Here is a 24,273-nt window from a genome sequence, read left to right on the forward strand (position 1 = left end):
GGGGGTTTGTCTTCTTGTTTTCTGTGAATACATTTCAGATTCAAGTCATATGAAAAAAAGAAGTTGCAGCTTGAATGTTTCCCAGCTGTCTCACATCTGGCCCCTGGTAAAGCACCAGTGAAATGCCCCCTTCCCCTCACACACACTCTTCAGATATTGATGCAGTCTCTCCATCTTAAAACATGAATTATTCTGAAGCTATTGACTATGCTAAGAATTAGTCATTTCATTAAAACAACTTAATGTTACAGCACCTGGGTGAACTGGCGTGGAGGAGAGGTGTTTTCTGAAGCAAAAGGCCAATCCCTAGCCTATGGCCACTCTAGGAAGAGCTTCATCCTGGATCGAACAGTGACTCAACAGTCAGAGCGAGAGAAATCAGCTTTATAGGGACATATTGACAGTGGAGCTTATCACTGGGTCATACAGGAGTGAGATCTGAGGAGTGATAGGTGGAAAGCCAGTCTCACATCCACCGTGAAAAAACACACATTTCCCTAAACACACCCCCAATTAAGAGTGTGAAGAGACAAGACAGAAGCAGTGAAATTGGCTCCTGTCTTTCCACTTCTAAATTTCAGGGCTTGAATAGGATTATTAAAGAGGGGAAAAAGAGCCAGCATTCCAAAACATGGACTATTACAGTATAAAAAGAGATACAGTGAAACAGTTATCCTAAAAAATTGTAGTGAAGCTGAACTGGAAAAAGATAAGACAAAAAATATCATAGAATATAATTTTTTGCCTCAATTTTTAAAATTATGACTTGAGGAAAGAAGACATTAAAAAAGACAAAAAATAAAAAGGCTATCAAACCAAAAGAGGTTATTTGTTAATAACATGGAACAAAGTAGAATCTCTAAATGTAGCTGTAAAGCATTGAAGGATATTCATCAAAAAATAATGAACAGTAGTAATAATATTTTAAAATCTTTAATTTTTCCTGTGTATATAATTTAAGATTAGACTATAAGATTCAGGGGGTATAAAGAGCAGACACAAAAGAGAAAAATCTTAATAGAGTACAAACCATGAGTAAGCTTCATCTTAACAAGTGATTTACCCAGATCTGAGTAGAGTACAAAGCTTTTGATAAAGCCTCTGTGATCTTCCACTTCTTTCTGAAGACATACATTTAGTCAGAAACAGTGGAAGAAACCGCACCGTACATGATAGTATAGTCTAAAAGATCTAATTCCAGTATAGTGCTGATATTGCTTACTTTCCCACTGAAACCAATAAATACAATAAAAATCCAGGTAGGGTTGCAAGCTGCAACAGGCATGAGATTAGCACTGTGTCATAAAAGCCTGAAAAGGCTTTGATTCGCGGAAATACTAGTATGTTGCCCAAAATTACAGTCACCTCATATATTGTGGTAGGGGAAGGAATACATTTTCTGCTCACTAATTTTTTTCTTTGGAAGAAAAGCGATTCTCGATTAGACCACTAGAGATATTTGGCAGGGAAAACAGCAAAATTAGATAATGTTTTAAACTAATACTTTGGATCCATCTGTAAATCTGGAACATAAAATCAGAGAAAAAAAATGCTAGATGATGTAGAAAACTTCAAGATATCACCTGTCCCCTGTGCACAAAATAGGAATAGCAGTACCTAGCTTGATGTTATTCCTGACAAATCACCCTTAACATATTGTTTCAGCTAATACCACAGAAAGCATTTAGCTGACAAAGGAACTTGAGTAAGCCATTTGTTTTCCCAGTGTGAAAAAAAGGAAAAGAACCACAGAAAGTGTCACTTTTTCATAGGCTGTAGAACTGATGGGTTTTTTCAAGTTCAAAATTTTGGTGAGAAAATAAAATTTTACGTATACTTTTTCTTTTTTTTCATTCTGAGGGGGATAGTAGGATGAGCTGTTTAACACATCTATCCTCATCTGCTTCAGTATATTGTGCAAATTGATTTGTTACTCACTTTTTTGTGATAAGCAGTGGTGATGCAGAAGATTAGTAGGAAATCTAATACCAAAACAGCGGCACAAATCCAAATCCCTTCAGCCATGTAGATAATAAACCATTTGTGATCCCAAGTTGCTAAAATATGATTGCAATAAATACATTTGGTATTTTGTAAAAATATAAATCAGCATGAACTTTTTATGACAAGCTAAGCTGAAAAATCAATGATTTTATAAAGACATTATTCCATGACAGCTCACGCTCAATATTCAGACTCTACAGCAATTTCCTCATTTCTAAAAAGCCTGTGTTATGCTAAACCAGCTCTTAACAAAGTTGTGACTGGGATGACCAAAGGTGAGTGAACACAGCACAGCAGTATGGAAAAAAAAAAAAAAGCTGTGCTTTGTATAATCCTTTTCTATCTCCTTCCCTCACCTGGTGAGAAACCAGTCCATACATAAATGACTCAATATATGGTTAATAAAAGTTATCAGTCTACTTAAATGAATGTTCTCAGCTAACACAAAGCTTTGAGGAGTGGCCAACACCCCAGAGGGCTGTCTGAGAGCTGCCCTTCAGAAGGACCTTGATGGGTTGGAGAGGTGGGCAGAGAACTGTCTGAAATTCAGCAAGGTCAAAGGCAGGGCCCTGAACCTGGAGAGAAATAACTCAACAAGCCAGTGCATGTTGGGGCTGATACACAGGAAAGCAGCTCTGCAGAGAAGAACCTGGTGGTCCCAGTGCTCAGTGAGCTGTCCATGAGCCAGCAGTGTGTCCTTGTGAAAAGGTCAGTGGGATCCTGGGGTGCATTAGTAAGAGCCTCGGCAGCAGGTCGAGGGAGGTGATCCTGCTGCCTGGTGAGGTGCACTTGGAGTGCTGTGTCCAGTTCTGGGCTCTTCTGGGCAAGAGAGACAGGGAGTTCCTTGTGTAGGTCCAGCATACGGCAACAAAGATGATGGAGAGTCTCTTTAATGAGGAAAGGCTGAAGGAGCTGGGACTGTTCTTCCTCAAGAAGAGATGACACAGAGGAGACATCATCAATGTCACAGAATCACAGAATCAGCTAGGTTGGGAAAAACTTTAAGATCATCAAATCCAACCTCTAAGTCTGTAAGTATCTGAAGGTGATAACATAGGGTTAAAGTGTTTTAAAACAATGGGAATTGTATACAATAGATTGAGGGGGGATGGAAAGAAACGTAGGCCCTGGGAAAGGGAGCAGGGGTTGGGTAGGCTTGGGAACAGACTGTCTTTACTGGATCATGTGAAACTGCACCTGTGTAATCAGAAAATGATAAATGATATGACTGTTAGATAATTATTTGGTAATTGAATATGATTATTGTAAAAACGCAATAAGAATCATGAGAAACTATGTTTGGAGGGCTTGGAAATTCATGCTTGGGTAAAATCAATGTACGCAATAAAACAATGTAAGTTTAATAATTAATATGTAGTTATATTAAAAAAAAGGGTATAAAAACATGTCCATCTCGAATCCATGTCGGAGTCAGATTTTGGTCTGTACCCCTGATTCCCAGAGCTCTTCAATAAAAGCACCTGCCTACAATCATCCTCTGTGATCATGTGTTTCTGCGCTAACAAAGGGAGGGTGCCAAGAAGATTAATGAATCCAGGTTCTTCTCAGTGGTGCTAAGCAATAGGACAAGAGGCAATGGGCAGAAGCTGATGCACAGGAAGATCCACATGAATATGAGGAAGAACTTCTTTACTGTGTGGGTGCCCAAGCACTGGGACAGATTGCTGAGAGAAGGTGTGGAGTCTCCCTCACTGGAGATATTCAAGAACCATTTGGACACAATCCTGTGCCATCCAGGATGATCTTGCTTGAGCAGGGAGGTTGAACCAAGTGACCCACTTTGGTCTCTTCAAGCTGACCCAGTGGTTCTGTGATTGCAAAGGTTGTCCCATAGGAGATACCAAACAACCATGCAATATTTTCATGAGCAGCAAGTTATTTTTCAGAATACCGGGAAGATCATCTCAATGCTCAAGAGATTTTCTGTTCAGTATTGCACACAATGGTATCGGTTATTTTCTGCTCTAATTCAAAAAGAAATCTCTTCTGTTTTTAACAAAAAAAAAAAAATCACAAAACTTTCTCCCATTATCATCCCCTTTTTTTAATCACCTAATATTGTACCTGCCTTGATGATGGATGTCAGGAAACCTGCCACATTTGTTCTAGCCTAAGCAAAAAGGCTTTCTTTGAAAACTGCAACCTAGGCAGGAAAAGTTAAGCCTATAGTAAGTTTGCTTGAAATGCATTGATTTCTTTGGAATGGAGTCATATCTTCAAATGGAACTGAAGAAAAACCTGTAATAACTAAAGGCAGAGACAGACAAGAAAATGGCTTCAAGGTATAAGCCAATTTATTCTTATAGTGCTCAAGTCTGTGGTGAGGTAATACTTTTTTCTTTTAGGTGAAAAGCATTGGAGGAAAGAACAGAGGTAATATTATCAAAGTCACACAGGTAATCCACAGCTCAAGTTCTCAGCTATTCATTGGTGAACAAAAGCTAAAATGTGTCTTCAGCTGTACTCCCCCTTTAATGTTCTGCTCACTCTACAATGAAACCACAGCTGCCCCAAAGTGCTTCCATTGGGGTAGACAAGGAGGTTATGTGCTTAGGTCGCAGGCAAAGGAAAGCAATCAGTGTCACTAACGACAGTAATGCCAGCTAACCCGCTGCTGAGCCATCACCAGATGGCTTTCCTCTCCAGGATCAAAAAGGTTCACATCTTCTTATCTGGCTGTCCTGAATCCCACATGAGACTTGCTCAGGTATGCCTCTTTAGTATTAATGTGTTTACTGGAAAGGATAGCAAAAAATAATGATTACACAGGAGTCTTATTCTTGAATCCAGTGCTATTTTACTGGAGAGAAAAAAGAAAGAAAATTCTCTCAAAAGTTTACACTGGTGAAGGCATGTGACACTATAGAGAAGGCTGCCCAATAACGCAAGCCAACACCTTTGGTGTTATAACCACGTATGAAATCACTCTACTGCCAGAATGTTTTCAGCTCCTGTGTATTTTAAATGACAGGATGGTGGATATACTTCCCTCCAAATTCAGGAAAAATTATGTCTTGTTTTACCAGCTTTTATGATACCCACCAGAGAAACTAATTGTCTGTGCCAGTGAGTACGTACAGAAATATAGAAAAAAATCCTATAATTAACACAGGAAAAAATTTTCAAAAATTTTCAAAATTTTCAAAATGAAATCTTTTAATTTGATTGTCATCAAGGATGGGTGAATCTGGGTAGAGTTGCAGATTTCAGCAGCATCCCCACCCTTCAGTTTAACTTCTCCAGGCTTCATTTTTCTTTTTCTGAAGATTCACCTTCAGTTTTACCAGGTCAAGATAATAATCTCTGAGTTAATGAGTTTGAGAGCTGAGATTATCAGATGTCAGTTTAATATGGATGCAAAAAATCATTAGATTCTTTTTCTTTTAACTAATAACAACTGAAAGCCCGTGTGCCTTTTCTCATTTGAAGTGAGCAAAACCTCCCTTAGGCATTTGTTTTCTTTAACTATACAAAACCTTTTGTAATTACTGACTAACATCCCAGTCAAGATTTTGCAGAAACATGTCAGAGGCTTGTCATATGTCTCTTTCGTTCTTATGTTCTCAGCAAAGGTGTCATGCTGACAGGAGGTTATTAAGTATATTTTCGGCATCGGTACAATTTCTGTTAAGTATTAGTATTTCTCTGCAAGTTTGGGATTTTTTTTTTTTTGTGGGACATTTTTCAACTGACTTTGGTTTTGAGGAAGAAGCACTGATGGGTCAGAGAGCTGTTTTAGCAAGAGATTCTAACTGCTCTGTCAAGACCTTCATGTATTTTGTTACATGCCTTGTTGGACTGGTGTGTATGCTATCCTAACTGGGTATCACTGAAATAGTTTACCCCATAGCTGAAAGGCAGAAATCCAACATGAATGCGTTCAAGCCCAGGGAATGGTGGTTGGCTGAGCAGAAACCCACAGAAGTGGTTTGATACCTTGTGTTCATACTGAATGACTTCACGAAGGAAGCAGGAAGCTGATTTCACCCCTATCCTGGTTCTCCTCACCCCCTTACTGCCATTCTTATTTTCTGTCTGCTTCCCATTCTCCAGATGCACTGCTGTCTCCTTCCAGCTCTCAAGGAATGCATTATAGCCCCAAGCAACTGTACAAGTACTTCCCTGCTTTTCATCTGGATGGTAGAAGATTATCCTCCTGTATTCAGCCATGGTGTGATCTCACCCTGAGCACTGTGTGCAATTCTGGGCCCCACAAATTTAGAAGCAGGTGGAGCTATTTGAATGTGTCCAGAGGAGGCCAACAAAGCTGGTAAAAAGCAATATAACTCTGACCCTCTAAACATGCATGTAAATAGAGCCACTAACCCATTTTTCCGATCTAGCATGGCCACACAAAAACATATTTCTGTTTTACTTTGCTTAAGAGAACTTGCTACCCTGCTTTCTGCTAATGCAAAAAAAAAATTTATTAAGTCTCTAAAAATGTCTGTGTCCTCAGGAGGGAATAAGTACTTCTTTTTCAGCCCTGCTAAGTTTTCAGTCTTTTCATATGACATGTCCCATTCTTTCTCAATCATCTACCAAAATAATATGTGTGGTTGCAGTTCGGAGACTGTCTCAAAGAAAAAAGCACGGTAAGAAAAGCACAGAAAATGGGTTCAGATGTGGAATCTGGTGTCATGACTGATCTCCATATTGACAGAATTTTTAGAATGAGAAATATGGTGAAGAACACACCAGAAATTAATCCAAAATCTCTTGAAAACATTGTATAATTATGTAATATGCATCTGTTTCTGTAAGAGTCATCTAACAAGAACTACACTACTTTACAAATACATTGCTTTATATGTTCCAGGTTTTGAGGTCAAAAAATATTTGCAGAAGTCCAATTTAACCTATAAACTCCTGTTTCTGGAAAACAACAGTCACACTATTTAGTGGGATAGAATGGATAAACTTAATGATACTGAATTAATCTCATGGTTTAATTTTCACTAGCATTCAAAAACATTAAATGCAACATTCTGACTTTTACTGATACAACTATGAGAACTGCTTTCATGATACTTGAATATCTCTTCCTTCCTGTCTCCCTTTTTTTTAACAAGAATTCCACACTGTGTTTCTTTGCAAAAATACATTGACCTCTAGACAAGAAACAAGCTGGTTTTTTCTACCATGCCACCTCTCAGAATCAGCAGTTTTTGGACTGTTACCTCTTCTGAAAATAATCCTGTGCTCTTAATACAGCCTTTCACCTAAGATTCCTCCTCTTCAAAAGTTCCTAAAGTCCTCTCAGTAGCAGCTTAAAAAAAAAAAAAGGGGGGGTTCTTATCTTTTCTCTTACTCTCTCAGCCTAAAACCTAAACAGCAGCTCTCCTCCTCTCCTCCCACCTTCTAGACTCAGTATTTCAAAATAACTCTGGAACTGGGCAAGGCGAGAAGAATCGCTTCACCCATGCAGAATCACACCAACAGGCTTAAAACGTTGGAAGAGTTTGGTAGAAAATCCGAGCTGGAGCACGGCTTAGCTGTAATGCTAAGCCAAAGAAAATTACATGACTGAACTGGTACAACATATACCAAAAAAAAAAAAAAAAAAAAAAAAAAAAAAAAAAAAAAAAAAAAAAAAAAAAAAATGCAGCAAGTTTCTGGCAGCAGTTTGTTTATTCTAGCCACAACTGTTGGATCAAGCAGAGTAAGTCACTCATGAGTTTGTGAGAGACTGCACTGTCTGTGCACAGAGTGCTGTGGGAACTGATGCCTGCCCTGCTGTTTCTATGCACTTATTGCTTTCCATATCACACCAGAAATATTTATCATATATTATGAAAAATTCCAAATGTCAAAGAGAAATCCTTGATAATTCCTTGATAACAGGAAATCCTTGATATTTCACTTTCTTTGAAATTAATGAAGCTCAACAAAGTGCACTTAATTATACAGGGCAAGGGCTTAAAAGGGATGCAATGGAGTGTTTTCTGAATCATAGCATACTTCATATTCTTCAACGTTTTCATTTTTTTCTCCAAGAAACAGCCACAACTATATTGCTATTGCTAGGACTAAAAAGCCATAAATTGAATTTGTTTCAAGAGCAAAAGAAGCATGGAAACTTAACTCTCTTCTTTTGGAGAGGAAAGATTTTGTATAGGTAGAACTGATCGTTCCAGAGGTTACTGTATTTTTTTGCAATTATATGTTTTAGTTTTGGTATTAGAAGCACTGCACTTGGGAGTAAGAAAGAAATATTTCTATTCCTCCACAATCAAGGCATGCTTGATTATATAAATAGATTCAGGGTTTTGAAATTTGAATTTTTAAAATTGTCAGAAGTGAGGACTTTTTGTCCTGTTTCCTGTATTTTTATCACATTCTGTTCATTTTCATGGTTTTTTGTTGTCAATTATTCAAAGTAAAGCAGATCATTATGGTTTTTTTCCAAGCAGATTCTCCACTTCTCAATGAACCATATCACAGTTTAAACATGTTCTGGAGTTTTACACCATGCCACAGCACTGCCAAACACTCATGTATTACCAGGAAAAAGGGCAGAGCAATGAAAGCTGGACTGAATGCTGCAACAGAAGAAGGTCTGGGGTGGTGCAAGGATTAGGTCTTCAAAATGCATTCTACTGAGAAGAAGCAAAAACAAGTCTTTTTTTTTCTTGATTTTTTCTTGTTTTTTGAGTCATAACAGCAAATAGAGGTAAAGCTGGAATTCAACGCAGAGTTTGAGACATTTTAAGTGTCTATATGTTGAGACATGTAGCTCCTATTATAAGCAAACTGTGACTATAGTAACAGCAAAACCTAGAGAGCTTCTCAGCTCTCCAGGAGGAAACTCTTTACCTGAATAAGGTAGAGCCCAGTTTACAGATTTCTACATTACAAATACTGTGAGTGTGCTTTTTGCCTTTGTTGTAGGACAGGTCTCATCCCCAAGGCCCTGCAGTACAATGTGCTGATGGGGAATTTTCCTTGTGCCTTCTTTGGGAGGATACCCACCTCTTCCTGCAAACTTGGGCTGTCACTCTCCTTCCAAAGCATCTCCTTCTGATAAGTCATATGAGGAGCAGCTAAAGGAGTTGGGGTTGTATAGCCTGGAGAAAAGGAGGGTCAGAGGAGATCTTATCACTCTCTACAATCACCTGAAAAGGTTGTAGCCAGGTGGGGATTAGTCTCTTTTCCCAGGCATCCAGTGACAGGAAGAGAGACTTCCTCAAGCTTCACCAGGGAACATTCTTGTTGGACATTAGGAAAAGGTGGTCAGGCATTGAAAGAGTCTGCCCAGGCAGGTAATGAAGTCACTGTCCCTGGAAGTGTACAAGAAACAACAGGAATGGTTTAGTTGACAAGGTGGTGCCCAGTCAAAGGTTGGGCTTGATGATCCTGGAGGTCTTTTCCAGTCTAAATTACTCCATGATTCTATTCTATTCTGTGATTGTTAATATCAAACCAGTTTCTCACAAACAGGTCTAAAGTCCTGTAATGAGATCAGGCAAGCTTAAACCTAGCTTATTTTTGAGAAAAGATTTGTTGTTAACTTTATCTTTTACATGCTGGTAATTGGAATGTGGTCTTTAAATAAATCCTCACTTGTTACTGAAAAGTTATTTTATTTGTGTAAAAGTGTTAATGCCTCAGAAGGTCCTACTTTGGCCATTTACAATTTTCTCCTTCACTTACCAGCCACAGGAAAACTCATCATATAGTTTTGTTTTTCCCAGCAGCTACATGGAAGTCCAGTGCAAAGTCAGAGGCTGTAGTGTTTTGAAAGACAGTCCTGGAGTTTTCCTGATCAGAACAATCCACTGGTGTACATTCTTTGAAATCTGAACCAAAGCTTTGCTTTCCTGATGAGTTGCACAGAATGACAATACCCGCCCAATCTGCTTTAATCCTTTCCCACATCACTCGCTGCACTGAATCTCCAATTTTACAAGGGCAAGTAAAAGCAACATTTCCTCCTGGCTTGGTAAACACAGAATTATTTTGTTTCCCAGACACTTCAAAAGCATCTGTTGAAAAATGCAAAAACCCAGCAAAAACCTGCTTATAATTCATTCAGGGGAAATTTAGTATCCACAATTCCAGTACAGCAAATATTAATGAAATTGACTTACAGCAGAATGATATTGAAATAATTTGAAATGCTGAAAAATACAATTTATACCTATCTGTGACTATATTTTTGTGCACATTTAGACAAAACAGTCTTTATGGAATTGTGAGTCTGTGATGCCATTGCAACAAGGCTATTTCTGTAAACTATGAGTACATGAATGTTCTATTAACAGTTTCAGCAGATATTCAGCAGCATAAATTATGGGGCCAATCTAATTAAACCTGGAGTAATCTTGTTCTTCTTTCACACTAGTTATAATAAGAAAATGGTTTGATGTGACCCTCAGGACATGCTTTAGTAAATTATGTTAAAAATGGTTCCAGCCTAAGAACTGCAATTCTCCTATTCACAAAACTCACACCACCTAAATTTAAAAAGTTCTTATCCGTTCATACACTCTACTTGGGAAAAATCTGTCTGATAATCTGTCTGTAGTATGCAAGAAGACTTGCAGATCAATTCCAGACTTCAACCACATAGAAGCCATACATATACCTTAAATAATTTTGACTGAAATGCCTTCGGTCTGAGTTATTGTTTTTAGTAATATAATTTACTGTTTACTACTTGAGAAAATAAATGTTTAAAAGTCTGCAATAGAAAGATTGTCAATTTCTCTGACATTCCAAGCCACTTGATTTCTAAAGTCAGCTTTGTAATGCCTGTATCTTACAAGCTAGGGTGAGCACTGTCATCTTGCTGAAGACTTTAATGTTGGAAAAGATTAATGATCACACTATTTTTCTTACACTGTAAAAGGATCAATCTTTCAAGTTCTTCCATGAGATTTTTTAAATTAGATGTTTTTAAGTAAAAAAGTCACTAAAATATATTTTCGATGTGTTTGAATCTATCAGTTACAACTGGAAGGTAAGTAGGCTACCTAGGAATAAGTGATTCCATTCATGTTGACAGGATGGAGACTCCACTGTGGGAGTCTGTAACTTCAGAGAGTCTCTCAGTCTCTGTGAAAAAGAGAGTAAAAAGTCTAGCCTGCAATTTTTTTTATCAATGGAATTCAGCACAGAAAAATTACATTCCCTCTGCCTTTGGAGACTGGAAATATGATTAAAACATTGAAATGTAGAAAGACAAAAGGAACAGTGTCTAATGAGTTTACCTAAAATAATTAATGAAGAACTTGAAGATCCATGTAGAATGCAATCAAGGAGACTGAAAGTTAATGACAGGCAAGGACAGAACAGAGATAAATTCACTAAACCAAACAGAAGGTACAACACAGTGAAGCTAATTAACTCCTTACACAGCTTGCCAAAGACAGCTGAATTTCTATTACTGAAGTTGACTGCCAAGGCTGGATAATCATTTAAGTTATCATGCTAATTCCAGCAAGTCTACTCATGGAAGTCTAAGTATTATTCAGATTAGACTGAATGACTGCTATGATGGGACTCTGCACTTACAAAATAGGTTCCTTGAAGTGCAGTCCCTCAAAATTCACTACATTAGATCAGCTAACCTTTTTCATATGTATCTTGCAAATACAGATCTGCAGATTCATTCAGATCTGCTAGGGAAGAGGGGTAAATGCAAAAGTGATTGAAATCCATCCTTTCTGTGGAACACTGAATTCTTAGAGGTCAGATCCTTTCCTCAGACCACTAACTTCCAGCAACAGCCTGCTTTACAACAAACCACATATTTTTGCCAAAGAAATCTTGCCCTTAATTGTGCAGTCTTTGTTCTTGGTTTCCACTATGAGCAAGCCCTACTGCTACCCACATTCCCCTCAGAAGCATTGGCATCTCCCCATCTTCTCCTGGGTACATCCTCGCTGTCCTAATTGTTCCATTACAACCTGTCACCCTGAACTCCAGGTACTTCTCCTGTGTAAACATACTTAATAGGGAATTTTGTGTATGATCATGCTACCTCCCACCTTCAAGAGCATTTCCACTTGAACCAAATGACAGGACCTTGTAACAACCAGCCTTCTTCCCTACTGCTTTGCCACATATTTGCTAAAAAATTGTGCATTGCACATATGGTCAACTGGGAACAAAGAAATAAAACATTTTCCACCAAACAGAAGAAAATCCCTGCTGTCTTTATTATTTAACTCTTGTGTTATATTTGCCAAACAATATATCCCAGTTGCTGGATAATATATAATATTACAACATTGTACTATACTATAACAGATACCTTATAAAGCTAAGGTTGCCTTGCAGATTAAGTGAAGAATTTCCACATAGAAATCTTGATATAGCTGTATAATTTGCATGTATAAAATAAGAAATGTTATGTTAATAGTGAGAACAAGGTACAAAGAGCCAAATTAAAATAGAAACAGTATGGAGACTCTTGGCTGCTCTACATTCTATCATAACCATTTTCAAACACAGACATCATGATTTTTGTTTGTTTCTTTGTTTGATTGTATATTATATTTGAAAGTGTGCAGTAACATTAATGTATTTTCACTCTTGATGAATAATTTAAATATCTCCCCTTATTACAATATGGTACCTTGAACAATTTATATCGTTATATAAGGCACAAACAGTGGCAAATCAAGCCTACGTAGTTCTAATTAAATCTTCTAAGTACACTAAAGTATTCCAGGCTTTTGTTTTAAGCAATTGTCCCATTTTATTTTGACAGCAGCATCAGCACAGTTCTTACATCCTCCTCCTCCTCTGCTCAATCACTTGCTTTATATAGCACCTTTCCGAGCGCAGTTTCTTTGCCTTCAGCCTGGTGCGTGTGGGATGAGACCCTCCCTCTCCGAGCAGCCCTTCTGCCGGAGAGCAGCACACCCACACGCCCTCAGCCCTGCACACGCACGGCTCGGGGTGACACGCCACGCGGGAACACTGCAGAAGTGCTGGGTAAAGAGTTAAAGCTGCAGCTGATAAAAATAGACACTGCCTTGCTGCAGCTCCCGCCAGACACCGCCACTGCTGTCCCCTCTGCCCATGGCCACATCATCTTGCTTCCTGAACAGAGAGTAGGAGGAGGTGACAGCACCCAGGGCACGTCCATAGGCCTCTCCTTAGTAAGGAAGTGCTCATGTCCTTGTAATCCTCCACCAGCCTCTTCATGTTCTCTCATCATATTTTGCACTTGCACCTATGTCTATCTGATATTATTTAGTTATTATTATATTAGATATTATTATAGTTATTTAAAGGAGAAAAAAAATGAAAGGTTTCATATTTTTAAGATGTGAAATCTTTCAATATTTTTCTTGGGAAAAAAAAATCAGGAATACAGAGGTATAAATGAGTGTAAACTAACTCTCCAGGATTTAAAAAATCAAGCAACTAAACTAAAATGCTGCAGCAGGAAATAGTTGAAGTTGAGAAAAATCTTTTGAAGAACCCATAAAATAATGGTAGAATTTTGCCCCATTCCCTCCTGCCCTTGCTAGAAGCACTTAGAAGTCCAAATAACTCTTATATGAAAGTTTGGTCCCCATTCATTAGTAGAGATTTTCAGATTCATGTCCACTTCATTTTTTGTTTGGTTTTGTTTGGGGCTTTATTTTTGGGGTTTTTTTGTTCTTTTGGCCTCCAATAGTACTATTTGATACTGTTTCTTCAGAGATTGTTTTATGCCATTAGAAAGTAATGCTCTCTATCAGAAATAACAAATAATCCTAGCAAACTTTTCAAAGCTGCAAAGCCAGCTCAGCTGTATAGCAGGGACAGGTTCCCAGGTCCCACTTGGTTTGCTGAAGCTCCACACATAGAGTTTTCTTCCTCTGCTTGTAATAAGTAGTGACAAAAAAGAAGTAATTGCACACTAAAAGGAGGCTTAAAATTTTAGGAAAACAAACTTTCTCTGGGGCTCTTCTTTTCACCAAGAAAATCAATTTTCAGCTGAGAAAATACTTTGAGTGACACCTTCACCCTTCCTGAATAGACTCAATTAGGCAGTATATTCAGCTCCTAAACTAATGTCTTCCAACTGTATTAGCACATACTACATGATTTTGTTGAGTTTCTAAAAACACAGGTTTGCCTCTTTATTTTTTCAGTTTTAATGAGTTATTGACACAAGTTCTACAATTAGACCAGAAACCAGCAGTACTGTTGTGTGTGAAGACTGCATTTTATTAAAAGCAGCTGCTTGGATCTTAAAAGTTAAAATGAAAATATTTATACTCCTATGCCCTTAGAACATCCATTTAAATATATATTAAATTATGTTGTGAAAAATTTGGTGAATCTTTGTGTACAAATTATTAATTCTGCATTATACACTAAACATTCAGCACAAAATTGTATTTCACCTGCCAATTCCAGTTTGTTTGCATATATTCGATTACTCTGTTTATTTTTTTCCTGTTGTAAGCTGAACTTTAGTTGCCTAGAGTGCAAGGAAAGGGAGAAGTCAGAGAGAGGGAGAGAGAAAGAGTACAGTTCTAATAAGAATGAGAAAATCATTCTCCATTCAGATATAAACACTCATGAAGTTCCAGCAAGGAGAATTATAAATTATATTCCTGTCTTGCAGGCCAGCTGAAAGTTTCATCATTAGAATTATATGCAGCAGCAGAAGCTTTTGCAGATAGGAACATTTCAGACCTCAAATAGTAATCACTTTTTAGAGATTTCCTTTAGAATATTTGGAAGTTTAAACATCTGAATCTGTAATTTCTTTTATCCTCTGCTTTTCATCTGCCTCTGTCCATTTCACAAGTTAACTTGTATTTCCCCAAACAAAATATTTTTCTGCCTGTCCTAGACAAAACTCTCCTTAATTGTGAATACTTTAACACTGTCACTGTAGACTTTCTATTTTCCCATGCAATTGCATGCTGTGATGATTTCCAATAAATTGCATTATCTCAAAATTTCATCCATCATATTTACAAAGTGGGAAACAAAAAACAGAGTTACAAAACTCTTGGATCTGGATTTAACTACTGGGTGTCAGTTATGTTGGATAGTAGAGATAGAGATAATACCATATTTAATTTATATTGAATTTCCAAGTGGTGGCTGCAGTGGCATAAAATTATGGAAGAACAGCTGAGAAGATGAAGTATTTTTGACTTTGGTAGCAGAATACTTGCCCTCCAAAAAAAGTTTAAGTCATTAAATTCCATTTGTGCCCCCTTAGCATTACGTTTGTGGATCATACACCTATTTGTGTAAGCATAATTGGAATGGTCACCCTTTTGCCCTGTTTTCTTGTTTTCAAGGAAGAAAATTCCTGTCTATATAATTGCACACCTTTTGTTTAGGTAGCCCAGTCTACCTCCTTGCTCACAGGTGGGTTGTCATCTCACCTTCCTATTGCAGCTCCCCTCACCAGCCTGCTGTCAAGGATGCTTTGCTCCTCTCTGCTCTGGTGGATCCTGCCTCTTTCGAGCATTCCTTAACCAATAAAAGAGCCCATGGTGACAAAAGGCAACTTGCTCCTGACACCAGCCGTGCAATGTAGTCCTGGCCCATGGAATTGTCCTCCTCTTCCCTTCCAGGACTTTTCCCTTCTTCAGCAGAATCAAGAAGAAGACGCCACCTAAAGCTGCCTATGTCCTTGATCACCCCTCTAGCACCACGCAGTCATGCCTGAGGTGCTCCAGGTCCCTCCTGGACTGATCTTTGGTGTTCATGTGAAAAAGCAGCGGGGCAAGTCTCAGCAGTCTCTCTGCAGCTCCCTAACCTCTACCCTGGCAGCAGCAAATCTCCCCAGACAGCAGGATGTGTCAGCAGATGAACAGGCAAGACAGGAGGGTCATCCCCAGACTATCACAAAAGAGACAAAGGTCAGGTAACACCTATGGTAGCCATCTGACACATGTTCATCAAAGCAGTGCTCATATGCAACATATAAGACACGCCTTCTAATTTTATCTTACTTTGGTGAAAGCACAGCAGTCCAAATGGGTACTGAATGTTACAATTTTTTCCTTAACATAGCACATTCGAATGCAAACAAAGTAACCAAGAGTGCCTAATAGCATCATTATTCTTAGTAACTAACTGAACATTCAAAATGGTAAGAATTAAAAAGAAAAGAGTAAGAAAAAAAAGTAAGAACAACTCCTCAGAGATGAATAAAAGGATCCAATGTTCTGACTGCTAGCCAAATAAAATCAAAAATGTTATCACATTGTCTGTTTCCAAAAGACAAATTTTCTCAGGTATGTCAAAAGAGAGTTTTATATAAGACAAAGGAGACATTTTTATGCTTCCTTTAGTGATGGTAAGACCTGAGGTGGAATATGACTTCATACTATTTATCTTATTAAAATAAGGTTTTACACAAATGGGAGAAAATTCAGGTGAGAACAAGAACTGATTAAATTTACTCAGGAACTGAGAAGTTGAAAGAACTGTGTTTGTTTAGTGCGGAGCTATCACAGCAGCATAGAATCATAAATGTCTTGGGTAGGAAGGGACCTTAAAGATGGTTTAATTCCTACCCCCTTTGCAGTGGGCAGAGATAACTTTCACTGAACCAACTTGCTCAGAGCTCCATCCAGCCTGGCATTGAACATTTCCAGAGATGGGACATCCACAACTTCTTTGGGCAAAAAAATGAAGGATGAAGGCTGGTAACATGACACTTTCCTTTTTTTTTTTTTTTTTTTTTTTTGGAGGACTACAATTAAATAAGACGTTATTAAAGAAGAGATATCTAGGTTAGCTATAATGGGAAAAAACCTTGTAAGGCTGGTTATGTACTGTAGTATGACCTCATGAGAGTTTTATGCAGGCATTTCCAACATGGGAATTCCTCAAACACATCAAGGATATGCTTCTCCTGCCTCAGAAGGCTGAGATAGATGAGACGAATTTGGAAAGTCTCTTCCAGCCTGAGTTTTCCATAATCCTATATCTCCTTTTGATCTGAGCTTTTGAGGAGATATCTGTTGAACTCCCAACAGGACTGGTTTTGTTTCTTTCCTTTTAACATTTTAGGGGCATCCAGTCTTTAGTTGGTCATAAAAGATAAAAAGTAAGAACAGCAGCATTTAACAGGTCAGTAATCACAGCAGAAGTGTGAAAAAGGTATCTTCACTTGCCTCCATCCTTTTGCTTTCTAATTAGGTGCTGAGAATGTGGCTGACACCATGTAAGATACAGAGATAATTCTGGCTCTGGGGAGCTCAGCATCTAAGAGCCAAAGAATGAAGGTCCCTCAGGATTAATTCTTGCTTCCATGTCTTCCATTTAGAAGTCTGATAATTTTTCACTGTAGTCCTATGAATCACATTCTAAATTGAGACAGAGATAAATAGAAAGCAAGTTATTTCAGGTGAATAGGGACTTGAAAAAAAGCTGTGCAACGTGCTGCTTTTGGCAGGCAGAAGAGCATTAATATAGAAGTAAGTGCTGAGTGGCATGGATATCATCACACTAGCCAAGAATAGAAAAGCTCTGTCTCTGCTATCACAGAAGAGGTTGATCACTCTATTTAAAAAATGGGAGTACTTCATGGTACATCTGGCATTTAAATACTCTATTAATGAACTTCCATTCTTATTCTGAGTTCCTAGCAAAACATATCCCCTGAGAAAATGGTACATTGTCACTGATTGACAGAAACAACAATTTATCCATAAATTTAAAAAAAAATAAAATAAAATATATATATACATATATATATATATATAAAAGGGAGACCCCCAAGCCCCCAAAATTAACAAAAAACCCCAACGAATTATGCAACTCTGAATAATTCATACTGTGGATATAAAAGTCATACATCAAAATAATAATCTTCCCATTCTACTCATAGCACAGCATGGAAAATTTTAAAGTCAAACTAACACTATTTTAACACCTAACTGAAATAAAATTCCTGAGAAACAGAGTTTTCCAAATATATAGAAATTCTTGTTAAAATTAACAGTTCTGGAAAGGCAAATATAAAAACCCAGGACAAAAATATTCCAGGCAATTATAACTTCAATTATTTTATAATGTAAATAAACATTAAACAACACTGTTCTGCCATAAGGGCCAGTTTTTAATTAAATAGCTGATATATCATATAACTCTTCACTGCTGAAGAGTTTCAACTTTCTATCTAGATGTGCAGCAAAGACATGGTGCATAGTGGATCAATATCAGTTTATGATCTCTCTAATGATGTGTATTATATTTTATATTTTAAGTTATTTGCATTGTAAATTTGCTCATTGTCCATTTTAAGATTTCTGATCCACTTTTAGCTGATTGAGTTCTGCATCACAAAGCTCTTCACAAATTGTTCAGTCATTTCTGCTTCTGTTAAATTTGAAATAATCAACATTCTAATAACATTTCAATAAAAACTTTAAAATTCTCAGTTCAGGGACTTCTGCATTTTGAAGCGATGCAGGCTCGAGAGCTAACTATTAATAAGGCCAAATGGTTTTGGAGGGATGTGTGAAACACAGGAAGCCAGATGAACTTATCAGTACTTCCCAGTGCAGCCGGAGTCAGAGGATAGTTTGTGGTTGTGTAGGAGGCATGAATACTGTGGTCTGGAAATGGGAAAATTACTGCACTGAATAGCAGCTGACAAAGAAATTCTTCATACTTTCAGTAAAGGCAAGACAGAAAAGGGTAAGATGATCATTATGGGCAATGACAGTGGAAAGTTCTAACCAAGTAATAATGGTACATCATGTATCATCACAGATATGAGAGTGCAATAGGAAGAAAGTTTTGTGTGGTGTCTGTACAGGGAGCTAAAAATATATCCATTAAGTTCAACAGAGCCCTGGACCTGGAAGACATTTTGCATGTAAATTATCGCTTGTTTATTTTGCCAGATTGGGAACAAGAAAAGGAATACACTTTAGATTTGATAAGTCTGAAGTTCTAGATGTACAGATATTAATGGAAATTATATTTTTAAGCCAATATTTGTCTGTTGAGCTTGTCTTAGCTTTTGTGTTTATAAACCCTCATTATAACACTCCACGGAGTTAAGTATGGCTGAAAAACAATAGACTAAGAACTTTAAGGCAGATATGTAAATAACATGACAAAACCTGAATTTCCTGGCTGGAATAATTCCTTAAATTCTTTTTCTGTAAATTGATCCTTTATTCATACTTTAAAATATCTCATCACAGATGAGTAACTTTTGTACTGATGACTTAAACAGAAAAGAAAAGAAGCAAAGGACTAAAGACAGGTCTGGAAAAGGATGAAGTAAATAAATGTATCCATGCCTCAAGTGGCCAAAGGTAAGCAAATACCCAGACAGACCAGGAAAAGACAAAGCAGATCATATGAGGAGAAAGAATTTTCTGAGTACTTCATCCAACATCTTTATAAATTAAAGTCATTCAATTTTTCTTTTTGATGTGCTAAAGACTATAAACATATCTTTTCTCTGTATACATTTCTTTGCAAAAGTTAATAGTTTCAAACAAAAGAAAGTAGGACTGCAGGAATTCTGGCTGCTGCTTTGCTGCTGTTAGATACATGGCTGGCAATTGGTGAAATGTCACAGTCGTTTAATGTGTTTTGAGTGGTCATCTGGGATGAGAAGTATAGGATGACCCTCCATACAGCCCTGTCCAATGGACTGTCCCAGTGCACTGCTCTCTCTCACTCTTCCTTTTGAAAGTAAAGTTTCAACACCTGCAGTTTCAAGTTCTCTTACAGGCAGCAAGTGCACGAATGAACATCTTTTCAATGATCAACAATTCCTATGTGACGTCTCCAGTTCTAATGCTTCTTCTATTAATAGTGACTTCAATCTCTGCTCCTCACATTTTATACTGAACTTAAAATCAGTCTTCAGACACACATCCCAAAGCATTATACCTAAGAAACTACAGATCACTTTTAAACTGTTCATTAAGAATGATGGAATAAAGATACTAACTACTCTTACATAATCAGTGTATCTTAGAAAATACGTAAAGAATTTTTCTCTGAAAGTATGAGTTTTGTCTGCTTAGTACAGGAGGATTTGTGACTCATAAAATGTGGGAACACTGAGAATAAAAAAAAAAGTCCCTTAAATTCAGATCTGAAAACTGTTGGATATATGCTCACTCTGCAGGAAGGAAAAAAAAAAAAAGAAGCCTCAGATTCACCCAGCTGGCAAGTATCTTCCTGAGGGATAACTAGAGTGTTCTTTACCCATACATTCATGTGTAAAAGAGGCAGCACGAACTCTCAAGTTCTTTGCAATTATGGTGCAGGATCTCAGCACTGCATCCACATGTAAGAATATCCTGTAGCTACATAACATGTGAAGTTTCTGATATAATATCCTGAATATTATTTCTTTGCTGTCAGTCTGTTTCAGTAACTGTTTCAGTCACTGGCCATAACGAAAGCATGGAAAATGTTGTGCAGTCTGCAAGAGTTCTCTCTCACCTATTTCACAAGTGCCATAGGAAACCACCAGCCAAAATTCAAGGCAAAAGGAACACTTTATGTCTAAGACTTTTATTATATATTCTGATAAATCTCCAGGACTAAGTTAACACCACACCTAGTTTTGAAAAAAATCAATCATTAGAATTATTGCATCAAAAATTTTATATAAGTGGTGATTTATCACCAATTCTAGGGTCTTCCACCTACCCACAAGGAGGAGAAGGACCATGAGAAGATCTCTGTAGATGAGAGTTATAGTCTCCTGTGTCTCCTAGGATCTCAGGTCCTTCTGCCAGCTCAGTCATCTTTTTTTTTTCTTCCTCACTTTTGACCCTGAGTGAAAAAAAACTGTGTTTACCTCACCCAGACCATGATGGGGTGATTTGCTGTTCTGTGACCAGATACTGAGCCACAAGAAGAGTCCTAAATAGAATTTTTCCACCGTTATTTTGACACCTTACACATTATAAATCTATTGTCATCTCTTAGTCACTCAATAGCATCTTTACCACATATGAAAGAGTGCAACTACCATGGACATTCTTTTTATAAAGATGCCTTTACTCTAAAAGGAAATAAATAGAGATATTGTCAAAATACTAAGAAAAACATGTTTAATGATTTTCAAATACCTGATTTCTTTCTTCTCTTTCTGTTTTTGTTTTGAAAAGCAAGCCATGATCCTCAACCATTTTTCACATCTTGATCTTGTAGTGTCAAGGGTTTGTTACCACTTGAGTTTCTGGATCCAGTGACACCGCTGTCACCATTAGATACTCCTTGAAATCTTTGCTCATTAAGCATCAGCACTCAAGGATTCCAACTATGCAGATCAGAATCACACTAAATTCACTCACTTTTCATTCCTCCTTTTAAAAATGACACAGAGCACATGGGGAAGCAGAATCACACTCACAACCTCTGTCGATTACCAGGAATGAAGCATTAGCGCAACTTCGAACAGATTGAGTGCCGAAATATTCATTGTTTTGCAAGACAGCAAAAGTTAATCCAAGATACTTTATTCAAATTTATGCAAATGCCAGCAGATATGATTGACATGTGAAGAACATTTCACATTTAGTCTAGTTAAGAAATCTCCGTCACGAGCATAATGCCATATGGCATTATTTCCATTTATTTCTGCTATTTCCTTTCAATGGAAATTTTGAAAGCCAATCATACATTCCACACCTATATTCTGCTGTCAGCTGTCATTGAAGTATGCACTGCGGATTCCTCAATGGCATAGTTACCTGCTTAAGTTGGTGCAGGAATGTCCAAGAGTAACAGGTCATTACAGATAAATCCTGACAATTTTCAATGCCTTGGTGGCATGATTTAAATTATAAACCAGGCTTCAGTTTTGATTGACACAAAAGCCTTAATAATGCCTATTTAACTTCACTGTGCCAATTCGAAGAGCAAGCTTAAGTTTCATTTTGAATATATGTGTCCACAAAGTTGTATGTTTTTACAGGCACACACTTCACAACTTTAGCTCAGCCAATCAATATTTAAAACTAAAAGCATGAATTATAAAGCATTAAACACCATGCAAATCACAAGAAAAAAAAAAGTCAATTAAATTTTTTGTTGGTTAACTGAAGAAGAAATGGATTTTGCAGTGAGTTGTTTATTTTTCTAGGGGAACTGTAGATAAATTAATGCTTTCAGAAAAGTGATGTCTATTGGGAATCAATAACATAAATCCTAGCAAAAACCCCACACTGCAATTGGAAAAAAGCTTAATTACCTATTAAAAGTGATCATTCCAGTATGTTGGCCAAAATTCTTTATTTCATCAAAAAAAGATATCTTGAAAAGCATTTAATATACCAGGACCTCAATTATTTTTTATGTGAATCTTTTAGAACAAGATCCATATACAGTAAAATACGAGACTATAGCTCAGCTTTCTCCATACTTTTACCCTGTTGCAGAAAAAGAAACACTTTAAAGGTGAACATCCATGTGCTAGTTTTACAGTGTGGAAGACAACGAAAAGTATGTCTCTGATGTCAGCAACAAGATAAAATACTGTCTACATGGATGAGAATTTGAAATTTACTGTTTATTTAATCACACCAACATATCAACCAGGAGTGAAAATACTTGGTACTGACAAAGGTGCTGGTAAAGTAAGATAAAACTTGACTGACAACAGTTCTACTATGACTACTTATAAATAAATACACTCTCTAGAGTTTGGTTTTAATAACGTATTTAATTTGCAGTGTAGATTAAAGCTATAATATTTATCTTTACTTGTGATACACTTAATTCTTTTCACATCAGGTCATGTTTATACATACCTACTAGGAGCTGAACAGGATTGTTCTCAGAAATCTTGATTCTTTAAACAGAAAAGGATTAATTTCTATTCAAAAATATTATCTACCTTTGTAGTTGATTTAAATAGACATACTTGAAGCAAGAGGGGTTTGCTGTTGATTAAGGTTTCATTTCTAGTGTACTCAAACCAAGAGATAAATCCCACATGCTGAGAATACTGAACCCTACAGAATCATTAAAAAAAAACTTACCTCTGGTACTGAATTCACTTTTTGTGTGGTTTACAGGGTGTTCAGATCTGTAAGGTGATTGCCTAATAGAGGTGTTGGGCAGAAGAGGAAGATCCCACAGAAAGGTGACTGCCTTGTTTCTTGTATCATTTCATATTAACTCCAGCAGAGACACCCAGGAACAAACAGCTGGTAAAGCAGTGCTGCCATGGCCAGAAAAAAGACCAAATCAGCTTCCAGATCTCTACTGCATCTAACTTTCAGAATTATATAGAAAATTAACCCATTGTGAATAAGGGCTTTGCACTGCCAGAAGTCAGGTGGGAATGAACCAATTAAGAGATCTGTTTTGCCTGTCTTCCAAATGCTAGGAACTGAAGTTTCCTTTTGATCCTTTATTTCCTAGCTGGGAAATGCAATCAAATGTTGAATGGTATCTATTTTCACTCTGGAGAATGGGAAAGAGGAGTATAATTTTTCTACATTGAGACTAACAAATCAAAAAAACAATAAGGCCAACTGCTTATCCTTTGAAGGCTATTCTGTCAGATATACGTAATGATTCTTCTAAGCTTTCAGTTTTCAGTTGACCCATGTTAAAAAGCATGCATGAAAAACTACTAGAAAGGAGTTCTTTCTACTTTTAGTTGTAGGGCTGAAAGGGAAACCAAATGGGATGAGTGGTCAGGTAATTACAGAGTTTTTGGAAAGTACATGGACAGCTACACGGAAAGTACATGGGCACAGTTAGATCTTATTATCCACTTCTTGCCTTTTCCATTTTTGAAAGAGTTTTATTTTACAAAAAAGTTGCAATGCCAGATGCTCTCTGAATTGGCATAGATTTTTGCCTTGCATGTATCTGAAACTTTAAAAAAAATTGAGATATTTGATGACCTGAGTGATTTCTGTTACTCTGACGGAGTAATTTCTATTACTTTTTTCAAAATTCCACCTGGGATAGTTACAATGGAGAAAACCTTAGTTACGATGGAGACCATCATCTTCTGAAGTGTTCTTGGTGAAGGATAAGGACTTGTCCTTATTTTCAAATTAAATTCTTTTACTGCATTTGTCTTTAGGTCCATAGGTTGGATGCAAGACAGCTGTGTTTTCCTTATGAGTTACATTAAGTTTCATCCAGGATGGCTTTTTTTTTTTAATATATTCATTGCAGTTTCACTTTCTCAGTAAGCTTTGCAGATGAATCTGCAAACTATGCTTCCATGTTGGCTAAAGCACTCACAGAAATTCAGTTTCAGTATTAACATTACTGAAAATTAAATTTGTAGAGAAACACAGAAAAAACTTTGGTAGCACT

The 24,273-nt window shown here is 37.2% G+C and overlaps 1 protein-coding gene across 1 annotated transcript; it reads right to left on the minus strand.

The window, feature by feature from the left end:
- Positions 1 to 1,042: 1,042 nt before the first annotated feature.
- Positions 1,043 to 24,180, minus strand: CD226 (CD226 molecule). Its single transcript, XM_063401815.1, is given in 7 exon segments — positions 1,043 to 1,121; positions 1,838 to 1,842; positions 1,939 to 2,057; positions 5,869 to 5,875; positions 9,727 to 10,010; positions 23,942 to 24,105; positions 24,107 to 24,180. Coding segments are annotated over 7 exon segments (732 nt in total).
- Between the last annotated feature and the right edge of the window lie 93 nt (positions 24,181 to 24,273).

Source organism: Prinia subflava, chromosome 1 (assembly GCF_021018805.1).
Source record: "Prinia subflava isolate CZ2003 ecotype Zambia chromosome 1, Cam_Psub_1.2, whole genome shotgun sequence".
NCBI classification, from domain to species: Eukaryota; Metazoa; Chordata; class Aves; order Passeriformes; family Cisticolidae; genus Prinia; species Prinia subflava.